Source organism: Thermobia domestica, chromosome 15 (genome assembly GCF_964235325.1).
Source record: "Thermobia domestica chromosome 15, izTheDome1.hap1.1, whole genome shotgun sequence".
NCBI classification, from domain to species: Eukaryota; Metazoa; Arthropoda; class Insecta; order Zygentoma; family Lepismatidae; genus Thermobia; species Thermobia domestica.
The window spans coordinates 75,208,697-75,235,122 of NC_137468.1; the positions used below are offsets into that span (position 1 = coordinate 75,208,697).

Consider the following 26,426-nt stretch of genomic DNA (forward strand, 5'->3'; position numbering starts at 1 on the left):
CATGTGAACAGTTATTAAATCAGATCAATTTTCGCGCATCCGCTAGAACAACACGGTCTAGTGATCTCTTTTACATTAGAGTGGCGAGGGTAAATACTGTCCAAAGGTCCCTTCTAAACCGAATTGTCAGTACTTATAATCAGTTACCAGAAACTGTAGATTTTTTCAAATGACTATACTTTCAGATCCTCTACAGATAAGTTATTTTTATAATGTTTCTGTTGTGCTGTACCATCTTGAGCTCAAGTTGTTATTCACTTGTTATGTTAGCTAAATGTTAAAATGTTTCAGTGTAAAATGGCCTAGTGCTGTATCTGAAACCTATTATAAATAAAATAATAAATTGTATTTCAAATAGTCAAGATATAGTATCTGATTACACTTGAATATTGTCTGGCCATCGGTTCAAACCATGTTTGAGAACCAATAACCAGACCCCTGTGACCTAAATTACATTTACCTAAAAGGTCGTACCTAAAGTGAACCAGTTATTTGTGATTCGTGCCATCACTGATAAGCGAACGCATAACTGATCCCTGGTATAGCAAGCTGTTAGCAACCTGGCTATGTCTGACTTGCTCTGCTTTTTCTTTCATGATAATAACATCTTCGAAGACAATAACATACCTAGCCATCGCGCACGTCATGTGCAGAACTAGTCTGGGGAACAAAAATATGGACTTGTAGATCTTCAGTGGTCCCTAAACTGCCCGAATTTAAATCTCACTAAGCACCTGAGGGATATCATGGAACGGCACATCCAGTCAAGAAACCTATTCCCTTAATCTTAGCAATGAATACAGCAATACACGTGATTTAGTTGGCCATATCAGTGGGAGACTACCGACATCTCATTACATGGGATAGCTCCTGAAGAGAAGACGAAAGAAGGATCTACACGCTATTATGCAGGTGATCCATAATTCAGGATCTGTCATTATACTGTTGGTATCATTGGTGTCAAAGGCTAAAGAAAAAATTGATGTATTGTAAATATTACAATCTTATGATCAATAATAAATGGGTATATATTGTAGTTTGCGTGACATTGAAAAGGCTATTTCTATAACTTCTACAGCTTGTGGAACACAACATCAAGATTGTTTTTACGATAGTACTAGGACATCATGAATGTTTCATGTACTGTGTGTACAATATTGTTTTATCTTTAATGTTCTTACCACCGAATGTAAACACATGTGATTGTGATGTGTGCACGAATATCTAAACTTTCTATTATCAGACACGCAATAAATAAAGTAATAAAATTTAGAAAAAATAAAAGATATACACACCACTTACAGAAAAGCTTAAAATTTCGACCTAACGTAAAGAATCTTTCTAATGTCTTGCCCTGTGAACTTCAAAGTGTTACAGCTCAGGAACGAAACATTATATAAATGCAAGTTCCGCGCGAAGTATGATTCTATGGCATATTCTTTCGGAGAAAGTGAAATACGTCACATAAGCAAACACACACTTTTCTCAGCTATATTGTACAACATTTGCCAGGCATCCTTCGATGCATTTTGGTGCTCACAGAGTTGTGAGCAGACAAGAAAGTTTTGGTGTCGTTCTCATAAAATGTCATTTAATGTTACTTAGTTAACACCCAATGTATATATTGTAAACATGAAATAGCACTATCATGGCTAAAACTATAGAAGGAGTTCCCCTGGCATAGGATTTTGGAAATGTCTTGGGGCAAAGCAAGAGTTTTCAACATATGTTTTCTTAGAAGTAACATCATTCTCGCCCTCACCTGTGTTTCTACTTATACAACGTATTTCCTTTCCTCGAAACATAGATAGATAGGTAGATACCAATTCCACTTTCTTCGAATGCTTACACTCATATCCCATCTTTTATTCCCAAATTATAGCAGGTCGAAATTCACGGTAGAGGATACTAAATATTATCTAAAAACAAAACGCCCATTTGTATGTCCCACCATCACGCCGAAACCATTTTTCGGATAACGTCCTCATGACTGAAAACCGCCTACGATATGCCGTAGGCAATCAATTTTTGAAACTTCTACCCTGAAGGATGCTGTGGGTGTATGTTCATTATTATCACATGTTTCTTGTGAACCACTTGACGCAATGACATAAAATTTGATATATGGGAGACGATTGATTTCTTTATGTTACACCTTTTGTCAACAGCGAGGTTATATAGAATAAGACCTATAGTCTAAAATGAGATATGAATCATTGTAGTGCGTTTCCACTAGGAATCGAACCAGGGTCCGAGTACCAAAGGCATGCGCTCTAGCCACTAAACTAGGTAGGAGAACTGTGGGAGGTTTTTTGGAAAACAGAATATTGATGTCAATCCAGTTTGATGAATTCAGTATGATGAACGCGGACGGAGCTGCTGAATATATACAAAAGAACGAGCTGTTTCTGATACGCAGAGTGCGAATATCTTGTTCACTTGAACAAATTTTGCAAATTTCCACTCGAAAGACATGCAGGAAAGAGGAAAATTTTATAAATGTCTCTTTTGAACAGTTGAACGTGAAGACACTAGATTTGCTATCTAGGATTATTTTGGCACAGAAATTCGAATCCGTTGTTGACTTGTATGAATTCAATATGCAACACGCATAGGGATAGCGCAAATGGAAGACGGAATGCCAGTATTATTCATGGTAGATGCGGAAGAATTTTCTATATGTTATTAAACAAAATGCATAAATTATAAGTAGTATAAAATAACTTATAAGCGTCATTTGTTAGAAGTATATCTGTGACTGTTAGGAGAAGTCAAACGGCAATACGTTCCATGTGCTACTCAACATTATACATTTTTCATATACGGTACATAAACAAGAAAATGAGAAGCATGACCGAAAAACTTGATAACCCTCATTGCAGTCCGATATATATATATATATATATATATATATATATATATATATATATATATATATATATATATATTATTGTAATGTCTTTGAGGTAGAGTCAATAACGGTCAGAGTGTTTCCCCTTCACCAATTTTATTACAAAATCTAAATAGTTACCTTTGAATTTACAAAGAACAATCTAATAATGCCTTTTCTTATAAGTGACCAAGATGAAGGTGAAAGGTGTTTTGCATGGTGCCCCTTTTGCTCAAAGCAGCCTCCAGGGCACCTGCATTGTTTTAGGTGAGTCTTGATGAAAACCTCCTCAGCCCAAAGCAGCTTCGCGAGGTTTGGTTGTGGTTAGGATTCCCTAGTTCAAAGCGGCCTCCGGTTTAGATAAAGGTGAACTCCCGACCTAGTCCAAGGAGCGGGTGTTGGTTATTTGATCAGCGGTCAAACTGATAGCTTGTTCCTCTTCGGGCTTTTATAGATGGTCTCCTGGTGGCTCGTTCCTACTCGGGCTCCTTTGTCTTGGTTTCGTGTCTTCCTTGTTGTAGTTTCTTGTCTGCTTGTATTGTTTGTAAATAGCAGCACGTGTTGTGGGAACATGTGCTTGCGCTGATGGTGGGGATCCTTACTATATATGGTCATTCAGGGGAAGACCGACAATTGGGGAACACCGACACTTCTAAGCGTACAACACTGTCAATTCTACCTGTAAGTGAAGATGTGGGCTTAATCTGTACTAAGTGAAACTGTGGGGTATAGAATGTATATCTGTAAAAGTTTAAGTAGAATAATTTGACGAGAAAGGTCTATGTTTATGAGGTAAGGTGTGAGAGATTTGTGAGCTCTTATTTGAAAGTTAAAGGTGTATTATTCAGTACTCATGGTGGGCAACATACAGCTGAAAGTTGTGAAATCACGGGTAGTTTTTTCAACACTGTGCAGTGTTTCTAACTTGCATAAAATATAATTAACTGCAACATTCGGGGTGCTTTCCACACTCACATTTGGGGCACTTCCGACAGATTCTTTTTTTTTCCCCTTTCGTTGTGATTTTATATAAGATATATATCAAAAATACTACATTAGTATCAATATATAGATAATAGTACGTCTCCCTCGTTTTTCCATTGCACCACGGTTCGAAATTACACACGAAAAAGCATAAGATGCTGCTTGTTACTGCCAGAAGAGCTTTTCAAGTCCCTTGGATACATTACGTGACAAGTTATTCGAAGTTAACTGCAAGAAACATTTTGGTGAACATACATTTGCTGGTGGAGACGAACACGCACTAGAAGAAAAGTTAATTATATTAGACGCGTATGGGTTCACCCAAGAAAAAAGTTGTGGTAATATAAAGCGAAGGGCAATAGTGCCAAACTTTTAATATTTGTACAGAAAAAATAGTAAAATAGAAAAATCAAAATTTAGTGAAACACAGAAAAATGTGCAGATACACTAAAATGTTGCAAAACACGGTAATAAAAATGAAAAAACTCAAAGAAAAAATGCGTTATCTGACGAGGTTGGTTTTACGGCAAAAGCAACCCTGTCGATTAGGTGCAATGCACAAAATATTTTAATGGTTTCACGAGGACTGTGTTCTTCATTCAGAAAATCCCTTCTTTCTGTATCAAAAATGTGAAATCTCAGACAAATATGAGTGCTCTTTCCTGTATATGAAGCTAGCACTAATATTTTAATCTATAGCAATACTTTTGATAACATATGATTAACATAAATTAATAAATTCTTTTTTATGATGTACGGAATTTTTGTGCTCTTTGCACTACTCACATTTGGCATATATATTTTTAATGAAATTGTTGTTTCACATATTTCTTGTTACTAAATACAATTTTGTGATTATTCTTTTCCTGATTTGTAACTCAGAGACATTTTTTAATATTTTCTGTAGCTGTAAAAAAAGGTATTCTACATTTCTAAAATTATAGATTCCCGTGTTTGTTTATAGCACATGAACTATTTTACGAACAATAATGTGTGTTGTGAAATTATTAGCTACACTATCATAGTAAGTAAGGTTTCAATGTTGATGTCGGTACTACCCCAACAACCTGTGGGTCTTTCCCGTAGAGTTGTGGAAGCCCGACTCTTCTTCATCGTTCATTTGAATTGTGGCTTCACAGTCACACATTGTTTTTGTGTAACATGTATTGTGTCTGTCCAGTAGTTGAAATAGTATATTTAATCATGGGCTATCATTTATTTCTTTAATAGTTCATTGCAATCTTGCAGTAGAGCTAATGTCCTTAGGGTGTCGGTATTGTCATAAATGATCATATATATATATATATATATATATATATATATATATATATATATATATATATATATATATATATATATATATATATATATATATATATATATATATATATATATATATATTGGGGCGGATCCAGGATATGATCAAGGGAGGGGCTGAACCATATTTTGCCATTTTGCCGTTTTATCCAATATAAAGCAGGATTGAAGCCCGTTTTATCCAGTGTATATCTGAGCGTCAAGGGGGGCTATAGCCCCTATAGCCCTCCCCTTGAATCTGCTGCTGTATATATATATATATGATGCAATCTTCTCAAAATAATTTAATCATCGTAATAATTATTAACAATTTAAGCACAGAAAGTAATCGAAGAATGATAAATTAAAAAGGGAAATACAAGCAGATGATTGAAAGATGTCATTTTGCAAACTATCTGTTTTATTCAACAGTTTTCTTCATGTGGGCTATCAATCTTTTTTTAACACTAACCTCTCAAGTAATCTATTCCAGCAGAATAAAAACTATCAGCTACATCACATTGGAGATGACATACTTTTCAATGCCATAAAAACTTTTTTTTTTGGAAACATAGCATGACAATATACCCTCAAGTATGTCATTTTCTTAAGCCCGACTTTATCTATCACGTTATCATTGGAGAGTATTATTACCGAACAAAAAACAAAATTTAAGAATTATTCCCAATTTTGGACTATGTTTCATTAACCATATTGTGAATTGTTGTCTTCGGTGTGGCATATAAAAACACTTGATTACTGTATAATTCTGTATCAGTTTCATCTTAACAGGTGATGCGATTTTCGTGTAGTATCAATTTTCAGGTTTACAAAAATCTTTTTTATTTTCGATTTCCTCTAAAACTACGCATGAGGATTTACTCTCGACAATATCATTTGGTTCAGCTCAATGAGATCTGTTAACTAACAAATGCATCAACTTCGGTCATTTTCCTGTCAAACGCTAACAATATTATAGAATTTGAATTGCTGATTTCTTTGTCTAGTCCATAGTTTTCGGGGTTGCTGAGATGAATAGTGACACTCTTGATGTAGTTCCTTAGATTGACATGTTTTTTTTTAAATCGATTTATGTATACCTTTGTGCCATGTGTGTTAGATAGGCTTGATATAAGTTAGCCATGATTGTGTATGTTCATTGTGATTATTAGGGAAGACTTGGGAGCCGGATATATATTACTAGTGGTTTAAAATTTAAAAAGTCACGATGTTTCAATTCTTTTCATGGGACATACAGTATGTGAGTCGTGGGTAGTATGAGGGTTAAGTCAATGTTCAGATAATGGGTGGCACGGGGATTACTTTTCGGATTTTTATCATTACACTTTCGTTTTGATTCGTATCCTAAGAGAGGAAAAAGGTTCAAAAACTTTCCATAATCCTATTCCCCCTGTTCGACAAACGTGCGTTTTAGCAAGTTTGAGATAAAAATGAAACCCATATGGTAGTCCGGAAAATAAACAATGAAAAATAAAACGAACGACGAAAGTTCATATTAATGGAAACATCAAAATTGTTTTCTTTAATAGTACAAAAATTATATTACATATATAAAGTGAAGTAATATTTACATCGCTTTCTTGTAAAACAAACTGTATATGTTGAACATTTATCACCATAAAGCAAATATTACATGTTCTTCACATCCACTTCTTTGCAAAGAGCTATTTACCACACTCACATACACTACCTTTGGAACATTAACAATAAATACATACTACTCTACAACAGAAGTGTACCAACATACAAACGAGACCCTCACAAAGAAAATAGGTAAACAAGTATTAAAATGGAAATTGACATATTAATCATTTCTTTCTCTGCAAGGAATGAGTAAAATATCAAAATAAAATGACACTTTCAACAGCGGAACGAAAACGTCTTACATTCAACGTTGTTACTATAATAATTATGTAATGGAAAAACAACCCTAGCTTCGAACGTGAAATGAAAAATAAAACGAATACTTTAGTTTAACGTCGCACCATAATTTAACTACAGCTAAGGAAGACTATAATAAATGCAAGTGAGTGATGACCGTTAAATGTGCTGGATTGGTGAAGTGGAAGGAAACAGAATAACCTGGAGAAGACCTACAGTCCACCACACAGTTAGACCACCAACAAACTCTCATGGACGGACAAAATTCCCTTGCAAATGATCATGTTAATAGAGATGCAGACAACAAAAGGTCCCTATTAAAATTTGGTTTAATCATTGCGCGGTGCAATTACGGCACACAGTCGTTCCTGCATGGAGAAAAGTGACCAGGGTTATAGAGATATTATTAGCATAATCCTAGAATATGGACTTCTACAACTATCGGCTTTCTATCCTCTCGTCTTTACACCCAGTCCTGCACCATTGAGTCGAGATCAGGAGACCGTGGAGGCCAGTTCATGCAGAAGTTTTGGATGTTTTTGTAGCCAGGTCTGGGTATATCTGGACGTTGCACAGCATTTCTGTCGTGCATGAACACAAACTCCTCTTGGTCTGGAAAATTTGCAAAAAGGAATGGCAGCAAGGTGTTATCCAGGATATTGATAATATATCTGGCTGATGATTCACCCCGGCAATTTAATCAGTTCTCCTTGACCAGTGGCTTCTATGTAGCCCTAGAAGACTGCCATAATTGTCTTGTCTGTACTAAATGTTGAGGCACACATTTTGTCCCATGTGATCTATTGAGGATCAGTTTTCCTCATTAATTAGACAGGAATACCTGCTCATTACTCAATATAGTTAGATCCCAGTATGCATGGGGAATTCAATGTTCCACTGTGCCCATTCTTATCGTTTCGCCACGTGTGCCTGTGTGAGGAGACTCTTCGAGGCAAAAACGCGGTGGCTCAGTAGTAGAGTGTTCACCTCTATTGCGTGGTGTAACTGGTTCGATCCCAGCTCAGGCGAAGTGAACCTTGTGGGAGAAAACACCATGTGTATGGGTTTCCTCGGGGCTCTCCCGTTTCCTTCCACTTTATTCATTCCACTATTCTATTCATTTCTCATCATCACGTCTCCTTTAGCCGAGCCGGCATAATTGTGGGACGTAAAACTCAAAGATTTTACCGTGCTCGTGAGTTTTCTCGGGGTTCTCCCGTTTCCTCCCATTTTCTTCATTCCACCATTTCACTCATCTCTCATCATCACCCTCTCCTTTAGCCTACACGGCATAATCGCGGGACGTAAAACTTAAAGATTTCATTTCATAAGATTTTAAAAACTTCATTTTCTTCATGGGAAAATTATACTTTAGACTAAAGTTTTAAAACATTTGGTCTAGGAAGAATCGTAAATATAAAAAAATGGAAGAACACTGAGAGGATTCGAACAATTGTCCTTCCAATTCACAGTCAGCTTCCTTAACCTTTAGACTACCACCATTTCGCCATAAATACAAATTTCTATGATATTTTTCTGTTTCACAAATTCCTTTGTATTTCTCTTATGTTGTCGTCACTTATCTATATCATTTATTATTTGTATTTACAATGTCTGTCCTCTTAGGTAATGTATTACAGACTTTCACAGCCTCTTTCCACAAAACTAAATCTTTGACTAATTAATTATTATTATATTCTCTACATTAGTCGGTGTAAAAATGCTAGATTCACAAGCAGGCTTACATTTACTTGTTTGACAGATATTATATACATTGCAGTTCAAAAATTCAATTTCTGATAAATGGCTCCGCAACTCTGTTGTTATATTTTAAGAAATTATATTCTTTGAGTAAAATTCAATTACATATTTGCATAACTGCCCCTCAACTTTACGACGGTGCGGTGCAGTGTCAATGACACGTTGAATCTCGTACTCCAGTTAAGATAATATCTCTATAGATATACCACATTGACTTGACACCTACTCTTTCGTTTCTAGCGCTACTATCCCACTCCAGATGAATCCTTATTGGCTCAATGTGTGGGTATGCGAGGGTGTTCGCATATTTTTACCACGACTCAAGACATTTTGGCAGCACCTTTTTAAAACAATAAAAAAAATTTTTACGTCAGTCCACTGGTTTTACTAACGATCATTAAAATTAATGAGTATGAAATACAACTTAATGTCTTATTAAAGGTACTGATGGCTGTTACCACTAAGTATAATAATCGCATATTTATACTATATTAATAATACTTGAAAATATTATAGTATACAATTGTTATTAAACAATCATTAAGCATACATGAAACAAGAGAGTAGCCGAAATATTTCCTGAAGACCATCATTATACCGTTGGCTAAGAATTCGGATTCAGAGAGATGTGAGAACTATAATCTATTAGTCTTACGTCACGTGCAGCAAAACTTATGCTTCGAATACTGAAAAGAAAGTTAGTGTGGAAGAACAAATAAAGGTGTTCGGGTTTAAAAGAGGTAAGGGCACAAGAGATGGAATTGGCTTATCAAGAGTAATCGGTGGGAAGTTAGAAAAGGGGGAAAAACGTGTATGTTGTATTGTTGATGAAAATGCTAAGGAACTTTGGGTTGAAATGGAAAGAGATGTGTCTCTCTGACGTTATTTAATATCCAAACTACAAAATATAGTGAAGAAGAAGAGCCTACATATTAAAGACGGCATTTCGGTAGGCGATATAATGATTAGGTATATACGATTTGCAGATGATATGACGCTAGTTACAGAGTTTGAACAGGAAATTAAGATGTTAGAAAACTTGAGGAAGGGCTATGGGAAACATAGGATGAAAATAAGTGTTAGAAAGACAAAAGTTATGGTGATTGGAATGCAACGGTCGGCGTTAAATATAGAAATAGGAGAGGAGGATAAAGAACAAGTGACTAGTTTTCAATACCGGTTTGTATTATGATTGATGATATAAAATGTAAACGTGGAATCAAATGCAGGAGAGGAATGACAAAAGAAACCTTTAGGAGGATGAAAAGTCTATTTTGTGGAACCTTGAATAAAGAGTTAAGGGGAAGACTCATAAAATGATTTGTATACAGTATTGTGCTATATGGAGCAGAAACATGGACATTACGCAAAAACGATAAAAGAAAGACTGGAAGCTTTCAAAATGTGCGTGTGAAGAAAATTTGAGGTAATAAGTTGGATCGAACGGAAAACGAATGAAAAAGTGTTAGGAATAGTAGGGGAGAAAAGAACAATTATAGATGTGACTGCAAAGAACAAGAGGAACTGGTTGGAATATTGGCTGAGATGGAACTGCATCATGGACGTGCTAGAGGGTATGGCAGCAGGAAAGATGAGAGAGGCGCGAAAGAGGCTACAGTAATAAAACTGAAAAATCGTACGTGAAGACAAAGAACTTATAGCTGAAGATTGAGATGTATGTAAGATTCGCAGTTGCGGCAAATGTCCTGCAAATAATGGCCGAATACCTATGATAATGAAGTATATTTAAAAGTTATCGGTCTTTTACAATGTCTTAATACTTGTATATAAAAATGAAATCAATATTGATATACCACCTTTTCACGGCAAAAGAGCTGAACCGTTTGACATGAATTTTTGAACATAATAATTCGATCGAGATCGGTTTTAATCATTTCATTTTGACAATTAATTGTCCAGAAGTTGAAGTAAATAATAATCATCATTGTGTCCGTTGAAAAAGTCAACCCCTGGAATGTTAGATAACCCACATGACAGCTGGAATAAATGGTTGCAAACTTCACGGAGTATTTTGTTAATTGACTTTTATTTCCATGCATAGCCAAAGGGAAAGTTCGCTTTCTCGCACAAATGTGACAAAAAGAAGAATATTCCCAATTCTATGATTACTCATTGTTTGCCACGACTTGATTTTGGTATTGTTTGTGACGGTATTGTTCTCTCTAATTTATCTTAATCGTGAAGATTTATACAAAATCGACTCTTAAACGAGGCTGCAAGATCACTATATCATAACACTGAATCTATTAAATTTATAAACAGAATGCATACAATATACAATATAAACCCCAAGCACGTTATAGGGTTACTACTAGTGCTGTCGAAATCGATTCTTGAAAAACCGAAAACCGGTTTTTGAAAAAAGTGAAATTTCATAAAACCAAAAATGTCGCTTTTCAAAAACCGCTTTTGCGGTTTCGGTTTTCAAAAACCGATTTTGCGGTTTCGGTTTTCAAAAACCGGTTTTGCGGTTTCGGTTTCAGAAAACCGATTTTCTCAAAAACCGAAAATGTCAAAAATTCGACAGCACTACAACCGACGAACTATCCCTTTGGCACAGTGCTGCACATATTACCATAATAGCCTTGGAGCAAATAAGAAAAGTTAAAACACACATATAAATCAATACAATTGTCTCGATTGATAGATGCTTTCACAATTGTTAAAAGGTGTAATTAAAAACAACAAATATTGTTTCTGCTTTGAAAAGGACAAACATGGTTTCGCTTATAAAACCGCAAACAGGTTTCGGGCAGCTTTCGCTTTCGAAAAAAGCTTTTGCGGTTTCCGTTTGGAAATTCGCTTTTGCGGTTTCGATTTCGAAAACCGCATTTACGGTTTCGGTTTTAAAAACTGCATTTGCGGTTTCGGTTTTGAAAGCCGCTTTTGCGGTTTCGATTTTGAAAACCGCATGTGCGGTTTTTGGTTTTCAGAAAACCGTTTTCTCAAAAACAGAAAACCGCAAATGTCACAAAAATTTGACAGCACTAGTTACTACGCTGTAGGCTGTTAATACTGCAGTTAAATCAATTTGAATTCAACTACTCGAGATAATCGTTTTGTGCTTAGAAACTCCCTAAAAATTGATATAACGTACAATTTGTGTATGTTTGAATGTGTAGCCAACATTGAATCTAGGCATATCATCAAGACCACCCATAAAATGGGGTTAGCAATCCCGACAAATGGGGACCCGGACCTTCGAGAGGGAGAGGTGATAAAAATGATCTTTCCTTTGATTTTTCGTAGCTTTTCTAGAGATTAATTTAAACAAAATTTATATTTAAATATATAGATATAATAATATCTTAAACACCTTTGGTGAGAGCAAGGAAATTTAATCTATTGGTAAGGCAAAAATTTAGTGACTTTGTTTTGTTACTTTGCTATTTTCAAGCCCACAAAGATTATTACAAATATTATTAAAATACATGGATGGGAAATCCCTTCATAGCCTTTCTGAAACAAGATGGAGTGTGCACGAATTGGAGAGATATGAATTAAGCGTCCTATTCAGCAGAGACTATGATAACTGGATCTAACCCTCTCTCGTCCCAATGGCAATTTTAACGGGCTGGAAAAAGGCTTCAGTTTTTTAAAGATATGCCTGTTTTTTCGAGCTCTTACATCTCTAATTACAAGATTTGTGACTCCTCCTTGTAATTTCAGGATAAATAATCATGAATAATATTACATACAATGGCACCTGTCTAGATTATCCACCCATAGTTTTACAGAAAATATTGAAGTTATATGAGTTATCAAGGAGTAGTAATAGCATATAACTCTAAAATCTTCTTAGAGATTTACTTTGTTATTTAGCCTAATTAAGATGTGATATATTTAGCATGTTTTATTGTATAGACTATATTATGATAAAAAGCAAAATATAGGCTAATAAATATTGTATTTGATTTAATACAGATACAACAATGGAAAGAAATACATTAATGGCGAAGGTTTACCCAAGGCTGAAAGAATATTGTAGAGAAAAGCATGGACTCGAATTTCAGGTAAGACTACTTTCAATTGAATGGCTATATCATAATTTAACTGTGGATGTAAAGAGGAACGTTCAATATTAAACTTACGTATTTCCTATTAATTTTAAGGCGCCGCGGTGGCTCAGTGGTAGAGGGTGTGGTAAATGGGGTTCTTGGTTCAATCCAAGCTCGCGTCAAGTGAGCTTTGTGGTGGACAAACACCGTGTGCGTGGGTTTTCTCGGGGTTCTCCCGCTTCCTCCCATTTTGTTGATTCCACCATTTCATTCATTTCTTATCATCACCATCTCCTTTAGCCTAGCCAACCTAATCATAGGACGTGAAACTTAAAGATTTTATTTCATTTCCTATTAATTTTATATATCTATCTTACAAGAAAATTTACCTAGTTTAAGATTTTTTTTAAAAAAAATTGCAACTATCAATGTAAGCTTTTAATATTTCTTCAGAACTGAAACAAATGTACCAGAAATTGAAGGTCATATTAAGCGTTATACCTACTGAGTTCTAGAATACCTTCATCTTTCAATAAATAGGTAGTAAAATATAACGCGGTAATATTTCTTCTATCATCATCATTTACTACCAGGCAAGTGAATGGATATTTACACATTTTGACGCATGCCTGTTAGATGGTTATTCACATCAGGAGAGATCTTAACATGAAGCATGACATTCCATTTTAAATTACTGCTATGTGCATGACATCACCATATAATTAGGCGAATATTCTATAATAAAAATTAAAAGGACGTCATTTGTCACCTTTTCATGAGAAAATAGCTGAACGGATTGAAATGAATTTTTGAACATTTTGCATCCGGCTCGAGTCGGATTTACATCATCTCATTTCTATTCGTATGTGTATCCTAAAGTAGGTCAAACAGGGGTCAAATTGTATGCTAAAATTAGAGTATCTCACCAACACTCTAAGTTAGGTAAAAACTTCGTATAAATTCTAGTTGAAACTCGGTATAAAACTCGAAATCAGAACTCGCAGAGTTTTTGCCAGGTGATGGTCTCCATGGGCGCCGATCCTGGGAGCTGCGAGAACCAGGACCCGCCAAAGATTGATAGAAGCCATAGGAATTTGGATATACTGTGTATCGTTGAGTCTCTGCTTGGTTATATGTCAATGAAACACATATATCTGAAACCCGTACCATACATACCATCCCTGTTCTGAACGTCATTTATGACGTTAAACTCATGATTTTTGTCAATTCTTGTATTGTATTGTTGAAGTATAGTAAGAAGGCCAATTGAATTGGATACAGAAAACGAGGAGTACGAAGGAGAACAAAACTGATCAATGATTTGAACACTATAAGAAAATATTGGAAGTTAAAAGAGGAAGATAGAAAAATGTGGAAGAAACATTTCCAGACACAAACCTAAAATTTAAAATTATCCCATTAGTTCCAGGACCTGCCAACAGAAAGAACAAATTGTTGAAGTGACTTTCCTGCGAGACATTTCTTTTGCATCAACTTAATATTTCACTTAAAATATCTTGTAATTTGTGTTACGTAAATATAACATAATTAAGCTAAGAGCGTAGAAGTGGTGGTAATGTGGGATAGGTATACTAAGAAATCTTTTTAAGAAAGTATAGTAGGAATTATTTATAGCTACTCACCAATGGTATCCGGAGTTTAATTCTAGTTACATGTTGTACTGTTTCCTACATATAATTCTTTGTGTTGGATTAGAAAATAAAAATTTTGAACAATATTTAACACTAGAAACTATATTCAAACACCAGTACTTGAATCCAATCACTTAATACTGATACCATTTCTGCACTATTGGCTCAAATATTAACTGAATTCAAGCATAAATGTTAATATTCGAGGATATTTTAAATGTCATTCGGTTAGTAGGGCCCTGGGAGGCTAGTGGTCGTACTGTAGAAGAAACTTCCAATACTTATGTTCTCATTACAGGTTGTAGATATGAGATGGGGTGTGAGAGACGAGGCTACTGATGATCATATGACTACAGAACTCTGTATGAAGGAAATAGAGAATTGCCAAAGGCTTTCAATGGGTCCTAACTTTGTGGTAAGTACAGATTTTAACATATTGCATTAATAACAGTTTCTTTTGAAAAAAGCGGTGTAAAAATTCAAATTGTACTGTGTCATAGATTGAAACAAAGCTGCTAAGATTAATTAGGACACCATCCTAGCATTCATGTAAACTGTAACAATTACCATAATGCATTGCATCATTGGACTCTTTTCAACGTTACAAACCTATGAATATACTATGAAAACTATGAATATGTTACGAAACTATGAAAACTTTTCAAGACATATGGGTAATCGCAGAATTTTGTGATAAATCTACAACTTGGGGAACGGGTGTCGTCAATCGCAAGGAAATTTTCACTGCAATTACATAAATAATACATAAGTTAATTATGATATAAAAAGTAAATATTATCAAATTACTAGAAATCAGTATAGATATTAGCAAGGAATGAATATTTCATCCTATTACATCCTATCTTATCTCGACTTCCTATTTTCCAGACAGTCAGGAAGGTATCTACCTTCCTACTTCACTAACTCTGTCCTCCGACTTTCCAATAAAAGGCTCAGGTGTGGAAACATAGACGGAAGATGGAAAGTTTTGGTATGATTAAAAGGGTTGGAAGTAGTTTACAGATAGAAGGAGCTGTGAACGTAGTCAGGATGGGTGTTTCTAAGGTTGAACTCGACGGATCACTTGATGCCGATGAAACAACAAACATATATGCTCTTCTGTGAATCCGAGTTTCCTTCATTATTTATCCAAAAATGTAGTGGAATTATAATTTAAACCAACTTTTCTTCTCACCAACGAAACTATTAAAAGGGCATTAGAGGCCACACACAAGCATCAATGAGTCAAAAAATGAGAGGAATAAGTTGATGCATTGTCTGGCAACAGAGCACTCCTTTTGAGACCAGCCCACGACCTTTCTTCTTCAGTTCCTCTCGTAACTTTGTCATGAAATGGGAATAATAGGTACTGGTAATAGTTTGCCCCTGTGGTAAGTAATCTCTGATAATGACCCCTTCACAGTCCCAAAAAATGGAAAGCATCGCCTTGGCAGCAGACTTCTGCATTGTGCCTTTTTTGGGTTGACGAAGGAGGGGTGTTTCCATTGTTTGTTCATTTCCTTTGTTTCTGGGTTATAAAGATAAACCAAACTTTCATCCATTGTCTGCTGAAAAATGAAAATCATCTTCATCCACCTCACAGCGATGCAACATTTTTCTTGCAGTGTCTTCGCAATTTTTCTTCTGGAAAGGTGAGAGCAGTCGTGGCACCCACGTGCTGACACCTTCTGAAAATACAGATGGTTGTGAATGATATTGCCGACAGACCCATACTCATACCTATTGCACACATAACACTTTCAGTGGTTTTCCTCCTGTCTTCATGATCTTCGCAACTTTCTCCGTCAAGGCGGGATCATCAGTGAAAAACGGTCGTCCAGATCTAGAGGCATCCGCGGTGGTCATGTGTACAGTTTGGAATTTCCACTTGGATACCATCTCATAGGATGGGCTTTCATCCCCATAGACCTCTTTAATCTCGACGTGGATCTGTCTTGTTGATTTCCTCTGAAGATGGAGCAACTTAATGACACTCTGCGCCTCAAGCTTGTCAATCATTGTACTTTCATTGATTTACCTAAAAAAAAAAAAAAAGCTATTCTAACGAGTCCATAATTTGCATAGTTAACATACAAAGACCTAACTATGAAATGCGTGTCCGAGGGGGTTCGAGGTTCGTAGTTCGTCACCTTCTAGGTGATTGCACGAACTTTTGGATAGCCCCTCATAGTATAACCTGGATGATGATGAGTCAGTCACTTCTACTCTTTTATATATTAGCAAAGATTAAGTGACAACCTTTTTATTAGCAAATGAATTTCTTTTACACTTAAGGTACATGACTGTAATAGATATTATTATCTGTCAAATTATCCCTTTTCCCACTCCTTTCTCATCACTAGGGCCCGGATAATTATTTAATTACATATTTTTGTAGAGGTTATATTTTTATACCAAATCAGGGTAATAATGTCATTTGTGACCCATAGTGCCTAAAAACACCCATTTGAAAGTACATATATTTACATATTTTACATTTATGTACATATAATTACATATTTTACTCATGAGCACATAATTTTACATATTTCTTGGTATATTCATGTTTTATAGGGACTTTTCGTACAAAAAATGTACAACAATAGACTTTGAAAAGAAGAAAACACTCACCTCTCTTTGAATTTAAAAGTGCTTGCTTTATTTTTTATTTTTAATTTTTATTTATTTACTTATTTATTTATTGTTTCACTGCGTTTCACCCTTTTAAAATAGTATTGAAGCGTTGTTTGGCGGATTGATAGAGAGAGTTGGACACAACCTGATTTGATTAGCAATCGTACACTCTCGGTCGCGGTAGTAGCGCTCACATCCTTACGTGAGATTAATAATTCAATCGAATTACTATCGCGACGCGGCTTTATGATTGCCTATCGTGTTTTTATTGCCAGGTTTGTGACAAGGGTGTCTCATGCGCTCAACTGATGTAGAGGGGCGACATGTTGGTAATGTTGTAATAGGTTTGTTGAAAGATAATGAAGTCAGCTAGCCTATCCTGTTAACTAGTGATTTGTTGCCGCGATGCAACCATCAAGCCATTGCAAAACTCTTTAATGATGCTATGGGACTTATGTGGTCTGATGGTATCAAGCATAACAATGTCTTCCTTCTAGTGACTGATGCAGCACCGTACATGTGCAAAGCTGCAGAAGCTTTGCAAGTATCGTATCCGAAGCTGTTACATCTAACTTGTCTTGCCCACGCATTTCATCGTGTTGCAAAATTTGTTCGTTCTAGATTTTCACAAGTGGATGCATTAATTTCAAATACAAAGAAGGTATTTTTGAAGGCTCCCAGTAGAGTTGAGAAATTTAAAGAACTGTTCCCTGAACTACCTCTTCCTCCTCAGCCGGTACTAACGAGGTGGGGAAGCTAGATTGATGCTGTATGTTACTATGTTACGAACTTTGATGCAGTGAAACAAGTGTTACATTTTGATTCTGGAGATGCATTTTCCATAGAAATAGCGAAACAAATGTTTGATGACGGGAAGTTGAAGCATGATATTTCCTACATTCAGAGCAATTTTTCATGTCTCAGTAGTACTATTTAATCCTTGGAGAAATCATCATCTATCCTTTCAGACAATCTTGAAATTGTTCGCTCAACAGTTGCTTCTCTGGTAGGCGTGAAAGGATCGGTTGGGGATGCATTGAATAAGATGATAGCTTTCGTTTTGGAGAAAAATCCTGGCTATAAGACAATTTATGCTATTAGTGGAGTGTTAAGTGAAACTAAATCCATGTCGTGGCTATTGAACACGCACCTTCTGATTTGTGCAAGTTTAAGTATGCACCAATTAATTCGTGTAATGTTGAACGATCGTTCAGTCAATACAAAGCTCTGTTGCGTGAAAACCAGGAGAGGTTTTGTGTTTGAAAATTTGAAACACATTTTCGTTCCTTACTGTTACGGAGATCGACTGTTGAAATAGTGAAAAGATTAATTGAGAATGTTTTGTTCTTCATGATATTTTTTACTAAAATGTTTTGAGTGTGTAATGTACGGGAAGGTTCTATAACGCTGGACGCTCATTAGATGTACAATGGCATAAACAAAGTTTTCATAAAAATTCCTTCCTAATTAAATAAGGTTAATTAAGATTAATTAGAGATTAGACAGGTTAGGCTATGTAGGGTAGGTTACTATCTGTTGTACATGTAGGCGGGCCAGTGTTCTAGAATTCTCCCGTAATGTACAGTTGAACGACCTTTGGATGATTTCTGAAAGTATGAATATGCAGCAAGACTTTGTGTGAAGTGAAACGACCATTTAGTGCATAGAAACTCTTTTATATGCGATATAAATATAAGTTTTCTGACTGAAAATTTGAAACTCATTCTGTTTCTTAGTGTTGCGGAGATCAAGCTGGAAAAGTAACAGGTAGTAAACATTGTAATTGAATAAATATTGTATTTACCACATCAAATATTGAAAACGTAATAGAAAATGCTGGTATTTTCATTTTACATATTTTGCTCTTTTGGAAGGGTTTTATTACATATTATTGAGATTTTATGTACATATATATGTACATATTTTCATTGTTTTTAGTACATAATTATCCGGGCCCTACTCATCACCCTTTTCAACCTAAAACGTCGGACATAAATTAAAAAAAAAACAATAAAACGTTAAATGTTCTTTCATGTACAATTTGAATTTAAATGATTAAAGCTTATCAAGTGGGCGCAGGTGAACAGTTTGCGTTGTCACTCCGTAATCAGGAGGGGTTTGGTTCGAATCTAATGGCTGGCCATTTTTATTGAATTTTCCTAAATTTAGTTCCACCAGGCGGATACTGGTGCTTTTAATATACATACCCTGGCCAGCTTTTCTAAATTTTTGTCTTATGTTTGACCGTTAATTAATCTCAGCGTAAGGAAAAAAAATAAAAATCTTAAATTCTACGTAAAATCCATCATTAATCCACAACGATATTGTTTAAATACTACTGTACGCAGTGCTGTAATAGTTTTTCTATTGGAAGTTTATGGGCTAATTATAAGGGGTCAGAAAATTCTGGCCTCCTTTAAATCATTGTTACCCCTCTAGAATATCCTTGGATCACAGGTAGAGTTATTCAGTTCTCAGATATAAAAGCCCATGGCTCCCTAATATAATATCCAAGTTATACCAATAAGGAATCTGATAACTGTTTCAGGTGGAGGGACTGGTCTTTTCTAAAAACAATTCAGAAGTCTACTTACAGAATATGAAATAATTAATAACTCATCATGCATGGATACAGGTTACACACATGCATGAACTACATATTCTTGTTATATTTGCGGTGTGCTATCTTATAGAAACTTGGGTTATAATAGTATATAAAGAAAAGAAAAATTGTTTATGGAAGCGCATTTATTTATTTTTATTTAAAAGTTGAAGAAAAATAAGATAAAGCTCAGACCTATTCTGTAATATGCAGCTGTTAGGCAAATGAGAATAACAAAGTAGTTGATTAGTTTTCAGTTATTTTAATAATTTTAACGTGTTAACGTATGTTAGATGTTTCATTTTAACATTTTTCTTTCATATCCTATTATAAATGTTCTTCATTTGATGTGAATATTAAACAAATTTAATAAACGCATAACGAAAGAGCTTCATTATGGGAGATGACTTCGATTTTTCTCGACCCCGTGGCTACATATGTGGGTTGTATTCAGAAAGTTACTCAATTGGTACTAAACATTACATTATCTCCTCCTCTCCTCCAAAGAAAGAGAAAGAGAAAGAGAAAGAAAGGAAAGTAAGAAAAAGTAAGGGGAAAAATTGCTTTGGTACTTTATGGAGCAGAATTGGTCCATTTCTAACTAGGATTATGTTAGTTTCCTAGCGGTACCGACTTGCATTTGCAACATTAAAAAAATAAAATAAAAAGGAAGTAGGTTCATGTCCTTGACTCCGGGTCGATTTTTACCGTAGGTCGTACGTAGAAGAGATACGACGCTTTGCAATTGCTCAAGAATTGACGACAGTGGTGCCAGGCACCGAGTCACCTCCGATGGCGAGAACTTAAACACGCTAGGAACGTCGATCAGTGTCTACTTGGTCCTTTTCATAAAAATAAATACCTCTCTGCATTTGCGTGTAGGTTTCAAAGAGCACGTTTTCACATTTAAAGAATAGCTAACTCTAAAAATATCTGTATTCTAAATGACTCACACTTGTATTTAATATGTACTTGACTATTGTGAAAGGCTATAATTTTTGGGAAATAGAACTAAATCTTCTCCGCTCACCCGCTTAAGAGTTCGTGAAAACTCTTCGAAAAAAAATATAAGAGATTATTTAGTGATAATATATCACGATATTAAAATATATCATTTTAAACTTTCTTTTACAATATAAGCGTTTTTCAAGCTGACTACCTTATGACTTATTGTATAAAGACAGAAGTATATAGCACCTCATATGTACTTCTATAATTTCTTTCCTTCAGCATCTCTTCCCGATTAGGATTTACAACTGTAATTTTTACCTTCGAACGACGAAACTTAAAAAGAAAGTATGGTGGTAGTTAAAAAATCGAGATTTCAACGCATTTACACGTTTCGTGGCCCACAGATGCTCGAAAAAGTGATTTTTCGACATCTGTTCGTCAGTTCGTCCTGATATACACTAATCTAGAGGCCATACCGTTCAAACATTTCAACCAAATTCAAAACTTAAGGTTTTTATGTGATCCTGCAGGAGTGATTTTTCTTAATTTTTTCCTACCCTTAAAAGTAAGGCTAGTTCACTTAACCGTAGTGTACTAACATGTTTTAATATTCTATAGATACTAACATGGGTGAATTTTCATCCACCTTTTTTTTTTTTTTTTTTTTGCATAAGTTTGAAAAAAACTTCATGTTTTCAATATGTGACGAATTTGTAAGATAATATAGTTCTTATGACATATTTTTATCTTAAAAAGTAAATTTTGCATTAAATATTTTCTTGACAAAATAAGATATTTTCTTTTGATGCGGTCCAATGTCAGTTTTTTGATTTTCTTAAAAGAAACTTCTAAATAAGTACTTTAATACAAAATTGCATACCATACCGCTATAGAAAAAATAATAAAGATACTATATAAATTTAAAAGTTTTAATACTCTATAGATACTAACAAGGGTGGATTTTCACCCATGTTAGTACTCTACGGTTAAAGGTAAAAATGAAAGAAATGTGAATTTCTAAAAGAAAATAACTCCAACGATTTTGTGTCTATTTCATAATTAATTTTCTAGAAACAACTCCATCATGTGATATAAGTCATTTCTCAGGAAAAGATCCAGAAGTAGTAGTTTTTCTTGAGATAAATTTTCTTTCGGACAATTTCGTTAAAAACGACTCATGCGTTTTTGTTCATATTTCATAAATAGATATTTCATTACTCATTCGTCCTTTTAAAAATGTACGAGCAGTAGTTATTGTTGGGGTGATGTTTTCCGGAAGATTTTATCAAAAACGACTGAAGCCATTTTGTTCAAATTTGATAAATAAACATTTCAATAATAACTGGATAACATTATGTAAATTATTCCTTACGAAAAAAAAAAAAATCACAAGAGAGAGTTCTTTCTTGGGGATGAGTTTCTTTTCAGACTACTTTCTTAAAAACGACTCAGGCGACTTTGGTCATATTTCATAAATAAATATTTCTCTATTATTCTTATAATGTGTGCATAAACAGCTCCCATGAGAATATCCAGAAGGGATAATTTACTCTTGGAGTGAGTTGTTTTTGACGATCTTGTAAAATACCACTCATGTGATTTTGATATTCTTTTATATACAAACCAGTGTTTCTTTCAGAAACAATGTTACGGGGGGAACACTTAGTATTCCGGGGGGCACTGCTGGTACTGTTCTATTTATTATTATAATATTATAGACGTACTATTTTAGTCTTCTCCGGGGAAGCACTCTCAGAGCTCTGTGAGGCAGTGACCCCCAAAAAACATGTCTGGAAGAAACACTGATACAAACTAGCTGAACCTGCACTCTCTACAAAGCGCATCATTCACATATGAGCATAATTCTCTTTGTCACTCCTCACAACATCTGTACATGTTCCTTTACAGGCACAAGTGAAAGACGTCTTGATAAAAATCGGCAAGGGTTACCATAAAGGGGATATTTCTTTCCATCATTTTTTTAAATATCTTGCATCGTTTGCAAGCCTATTTCAGGTTGGAGTTTCTAATACATGTATGATCAGTGTTTTCTTTTTTCTTGCATGCATATGTAATAAGCAAATACATTACACCCACGACTAATTATAATGTCAGTGATATGTGGTGTTCACCGGGCAAAACACTCCAAACAATAAAGTTTCACCTTAGACTGGAGAAATAGTTATCCTTCGTTTTTCATTATAATTGGACCATGAAACAAACGTCTGAGAGATATACAAGCTCAGAGATATACACCTGAGAGATATATACCTGTATGCAAATATATGGTGTTGGAATGTATAACTCGTAGGATTTGATGATCTATTTTTTAAAATTTCAATACTTCCAGTGCATCCCTAAATATATAATAAAGAAATAACGGCCATTTTAAAAATATACAATTAGAACTGAACAGTCTACACAAAATTTGCAATCGATCAGTGAAAACGGCATCTTTCAAGATCTCATGGTTTTCAAGATATCATTGTCAAAGGAATAGGCCACAAACATATAAACGTCCACAAACATATAAACTTTTCTTGACCACAAACATATAAATCTAATATTTTCAACGAACTTAAAAGTTCGTTACTGAATTCTCTATGTCTGTGTGTCTGTCTGTCCGTCCGTCTGTCTGTCAGTAATTTGCGATTTTTTTTCAATTTTGAACCCTGCATTGATAGAGCATCAAAAACTATCTGAGAAAGTGATTAAATTTTTCGCGTCACTCTTATCGTTCCCGAGATACTGGCCAAAAATGGCCGATTTCGGGAGATTTAAGGAGCCATCGGGAACTGTAAGTCATAGAGAGATCATATTGGTGTTGATCAATACCTAAGAGGATGGTCAACATTTCGGTTCCAAATAGTAACCGGTGGCCACGGATCAACTGGCTACTGGCCAATTGGCCACCGCTCCCCAGATATTGGCTAAAAATTTTCGAATTTCGGGAGATTTAAGGAGCAGCCATAAGTCATAGAGATGTGATGATATTTTGCGAGAAACAGAACAAGGTGCGAATAAAAAGATCTACTTTTATACGTAAGAACAATCACAGTTATCTTTCCCGCTCCATCTCTCCATTCTTTTCAAGTTCGTTCTGCCAATGCTCTGGTTTAATATATAGATACTTCATCAATAACCCTAATATATAGCATAAGTTATTTCTTCTGGAGAGATCTACAAGACGTAGCTTACTTTTAGAGGTGAGTTTTCTTTCGGTGAAATTTTCCGAAAACATCTTGTAATTTTGTTCGTATTTCACAAGAAACTGTTTCATTAATAACTGCAGCACAACATGATTTAGTTTTAGGAATTGGAGCGAAAGAGTTTAGTGTGGTGATCCGGACCTTTTAATTAATTTTTTTTAACTGATTGTTGATTCAGCCTAGAATGTAGAATCTTTTACTGAGAATTTACAACCACGTATTTCATATGAATTATCCAATGGCGTCTCTGGTATGTAAAATTTGGGGGGTGGACATCAAATAAAGTGATTTAAATGGTACTACCTAGCCCAACCTGTTTATTAACTTCGATTCCATTTGTTACCTTTCTGCTTACTTTCACGGACCCTCTAAGGTATACCAAGAACTCGATTACAATCGTTTCACACCCTGAATATTATATTCCAAATAAATATAATTATTATTATTTATATGATATTCTGTCGTTAGTAAATAAATTAAATTAGAATAAAATATTGAATATTTTGTACTTCAAAAGATTGGGGGGACGCGTCCCCCTCGCCCCTCTCCCGCCAGAGACGCCCGCGAAATTATCACATCCGTTTATGTTTAAAGTTTTAAAAAATTGCTCTCTTACAGGTATTCCTCGGACAAAAGTATGGATACCGACCAATTCCAACGTATATCTTATCTTCTGAGTTACAAATGTTGCGAGATGAACTGGTTTCTATGGGTACAGATGTAATACTCCTCGACACATGGTACAAAAAAGACAGCAATGCAGTACCTCCTATATCTGTGTTACAGCCCATTTCTTCTATTCTGGTTAATTTCAACAACAAGGTAGGTCAGAGAATACTAATTTCATTTCCGTAGTTTTAGCAGATTTTTTAAAAGAACATTTGAATATTTGTACGACGAATATTTTGTGTTCTTTTCGACTGTAGTTTCAGATCTTATACACGTTATTGAAATGAAATCTTTGAGTTTCACGCCCACGGTTATGCTGTGTGGGCTAATGAAGACGATGATGGTAAGAAATGAATGAAATGATAGAATGAAGAAAGTGAGAGGAAACGGGAGAACTCCGAGAAAACCCCCACACACGGTGTTTGTCCACTACAAGCCCTACATGGCGCGAGCTGGGATGGAACCAGGGACACCACGCATCACAGCTGAACGCTCTACCGCTGTTATACACGTTATTATCAGAATATTATAAAATGGACATCACCCTGATCATGCACTTCATTTAATTTCTACCTTCATATTTCCATACATGTAAAATACCAAAAAATAATAATTACAAAAATACCAAAAACACTCTTTTTTATTTTTTAACCATATCATGTATGTGCTAAGATGATTCTATTTAAAAAGTTTCAAAAGTTTCACAGTTGTAACTTACGAGCAATGACACAATTTGTAACAAAACTTAAAACTGTATATTTCCGTACACAAAAAATAATAATTACAAAAATACAAAAAACACCCTTTTTATTTTTTAACCATACAATGTTCGTGTTAAAGTGAGTGTACAAAAAAAGTTTCAAAAGTTTCGTAGTTGTAACTTTTGAGCAATGGCACAATTTGTAAAAAAAAAAAAAAAAAAAAAAAAAAAAAAAAAAAAAAAAAAAAAAAAAAACTAACATTTGCTTGTATGCACATTAATGTTTGATAGTGTAGCCTTTTGCAAGGTTACCTAAGATCTACTGAAAAAGAGAAAATTAAACTTTCATTTGGCACCTGGATGAGCCCAATAACTTCAAAAATAAGGAAGTTATGGTAATTTAGATCCATGATGCTGTGTGTAAAAAGTGAAATTGAAGCAAAATTCACATTTTTCAAAAATTTCTCCCCTGTCCATTTCTCATCCAAAAAATCGAAAAAAAAAAATAATTTAGATAATTTCATTGGTATTTATGTATAGAAAAAATTTGAAGAGAATCTGAGACATTGAAGCACAGTGCTCTAGGTGATTTGACATGGAATGACCCCTTTTTAACTCTGTCTTAATTTCTAGTGGGTGTGGCATATGCTTTTCAATATCAATAAAACAAATGTGTACGTAACATTCAAATATAATTACTATAAAGTGTGTATATCCAAATTGGAAACAAAAAATGAAATGGAATACTTAGAAGAAAATTATCTTCACACAAAGATCAATATTTCTTATGAAATCCCTTATTCTTTATTAAGTCTTTTATCCTTTGTGCCATCCTATGTACGAGTTTAGCACATTTTGCCTTCAATTCAGCATCGTGATAGCACAAATTGTTGATCTCCTTGATCAATTGAAATTTGGTTCTAATGTGCTTCTTCTTTAGCATTTCTTTCATGAAGCTCCAAAAGTTTTCAATCGGGTTCATATCAGGAGTAGTGCCGGGCCACGGAAGAACACTAATTTCGTTGTCCTCGAAGAATTTTGTCACAGCTTTGACCCGGTGGCATGGGGCTCCACCATGCATAAAGGTGAATTGTATGTCATCAAACCAGAGTCTGGGGAAGCAGTTCTTCTTGAAGAACTTATAGGTATTGGTCGTG

General features: G+C 34.9%; 1 protein-coding gene across 1 annotated transcript in view; it reads left to right on the forward strand.

Annotated features, from left to right (window-relative positions):
* The window catches only part of LOC145671091 (NACHT and WD repeat domain-containing protein 2), a 183,050-nt gene that overhangs the window by 33,300 nt on the left and 123,324 nt on the right, over window positions 1-26,426 (forward strand). The window contains exons 2-4 of the mRNA XM_081739848.1: window positions 12,779-12,867; window positions 14,803-14,919; window positions 24,519-24,722. Coding sequence (XP_081595974.1) covers window positions 12,779-12,867; window positions 14,803-14,919; window positions 24,519-24,722 — 410 coding nt within the window. The remainder of the gene's footprint in view (window positions 1-12,778; window positions 12,868-14,802; window positions 14,920-24,518; window positions 24,723-26,426) is intronic.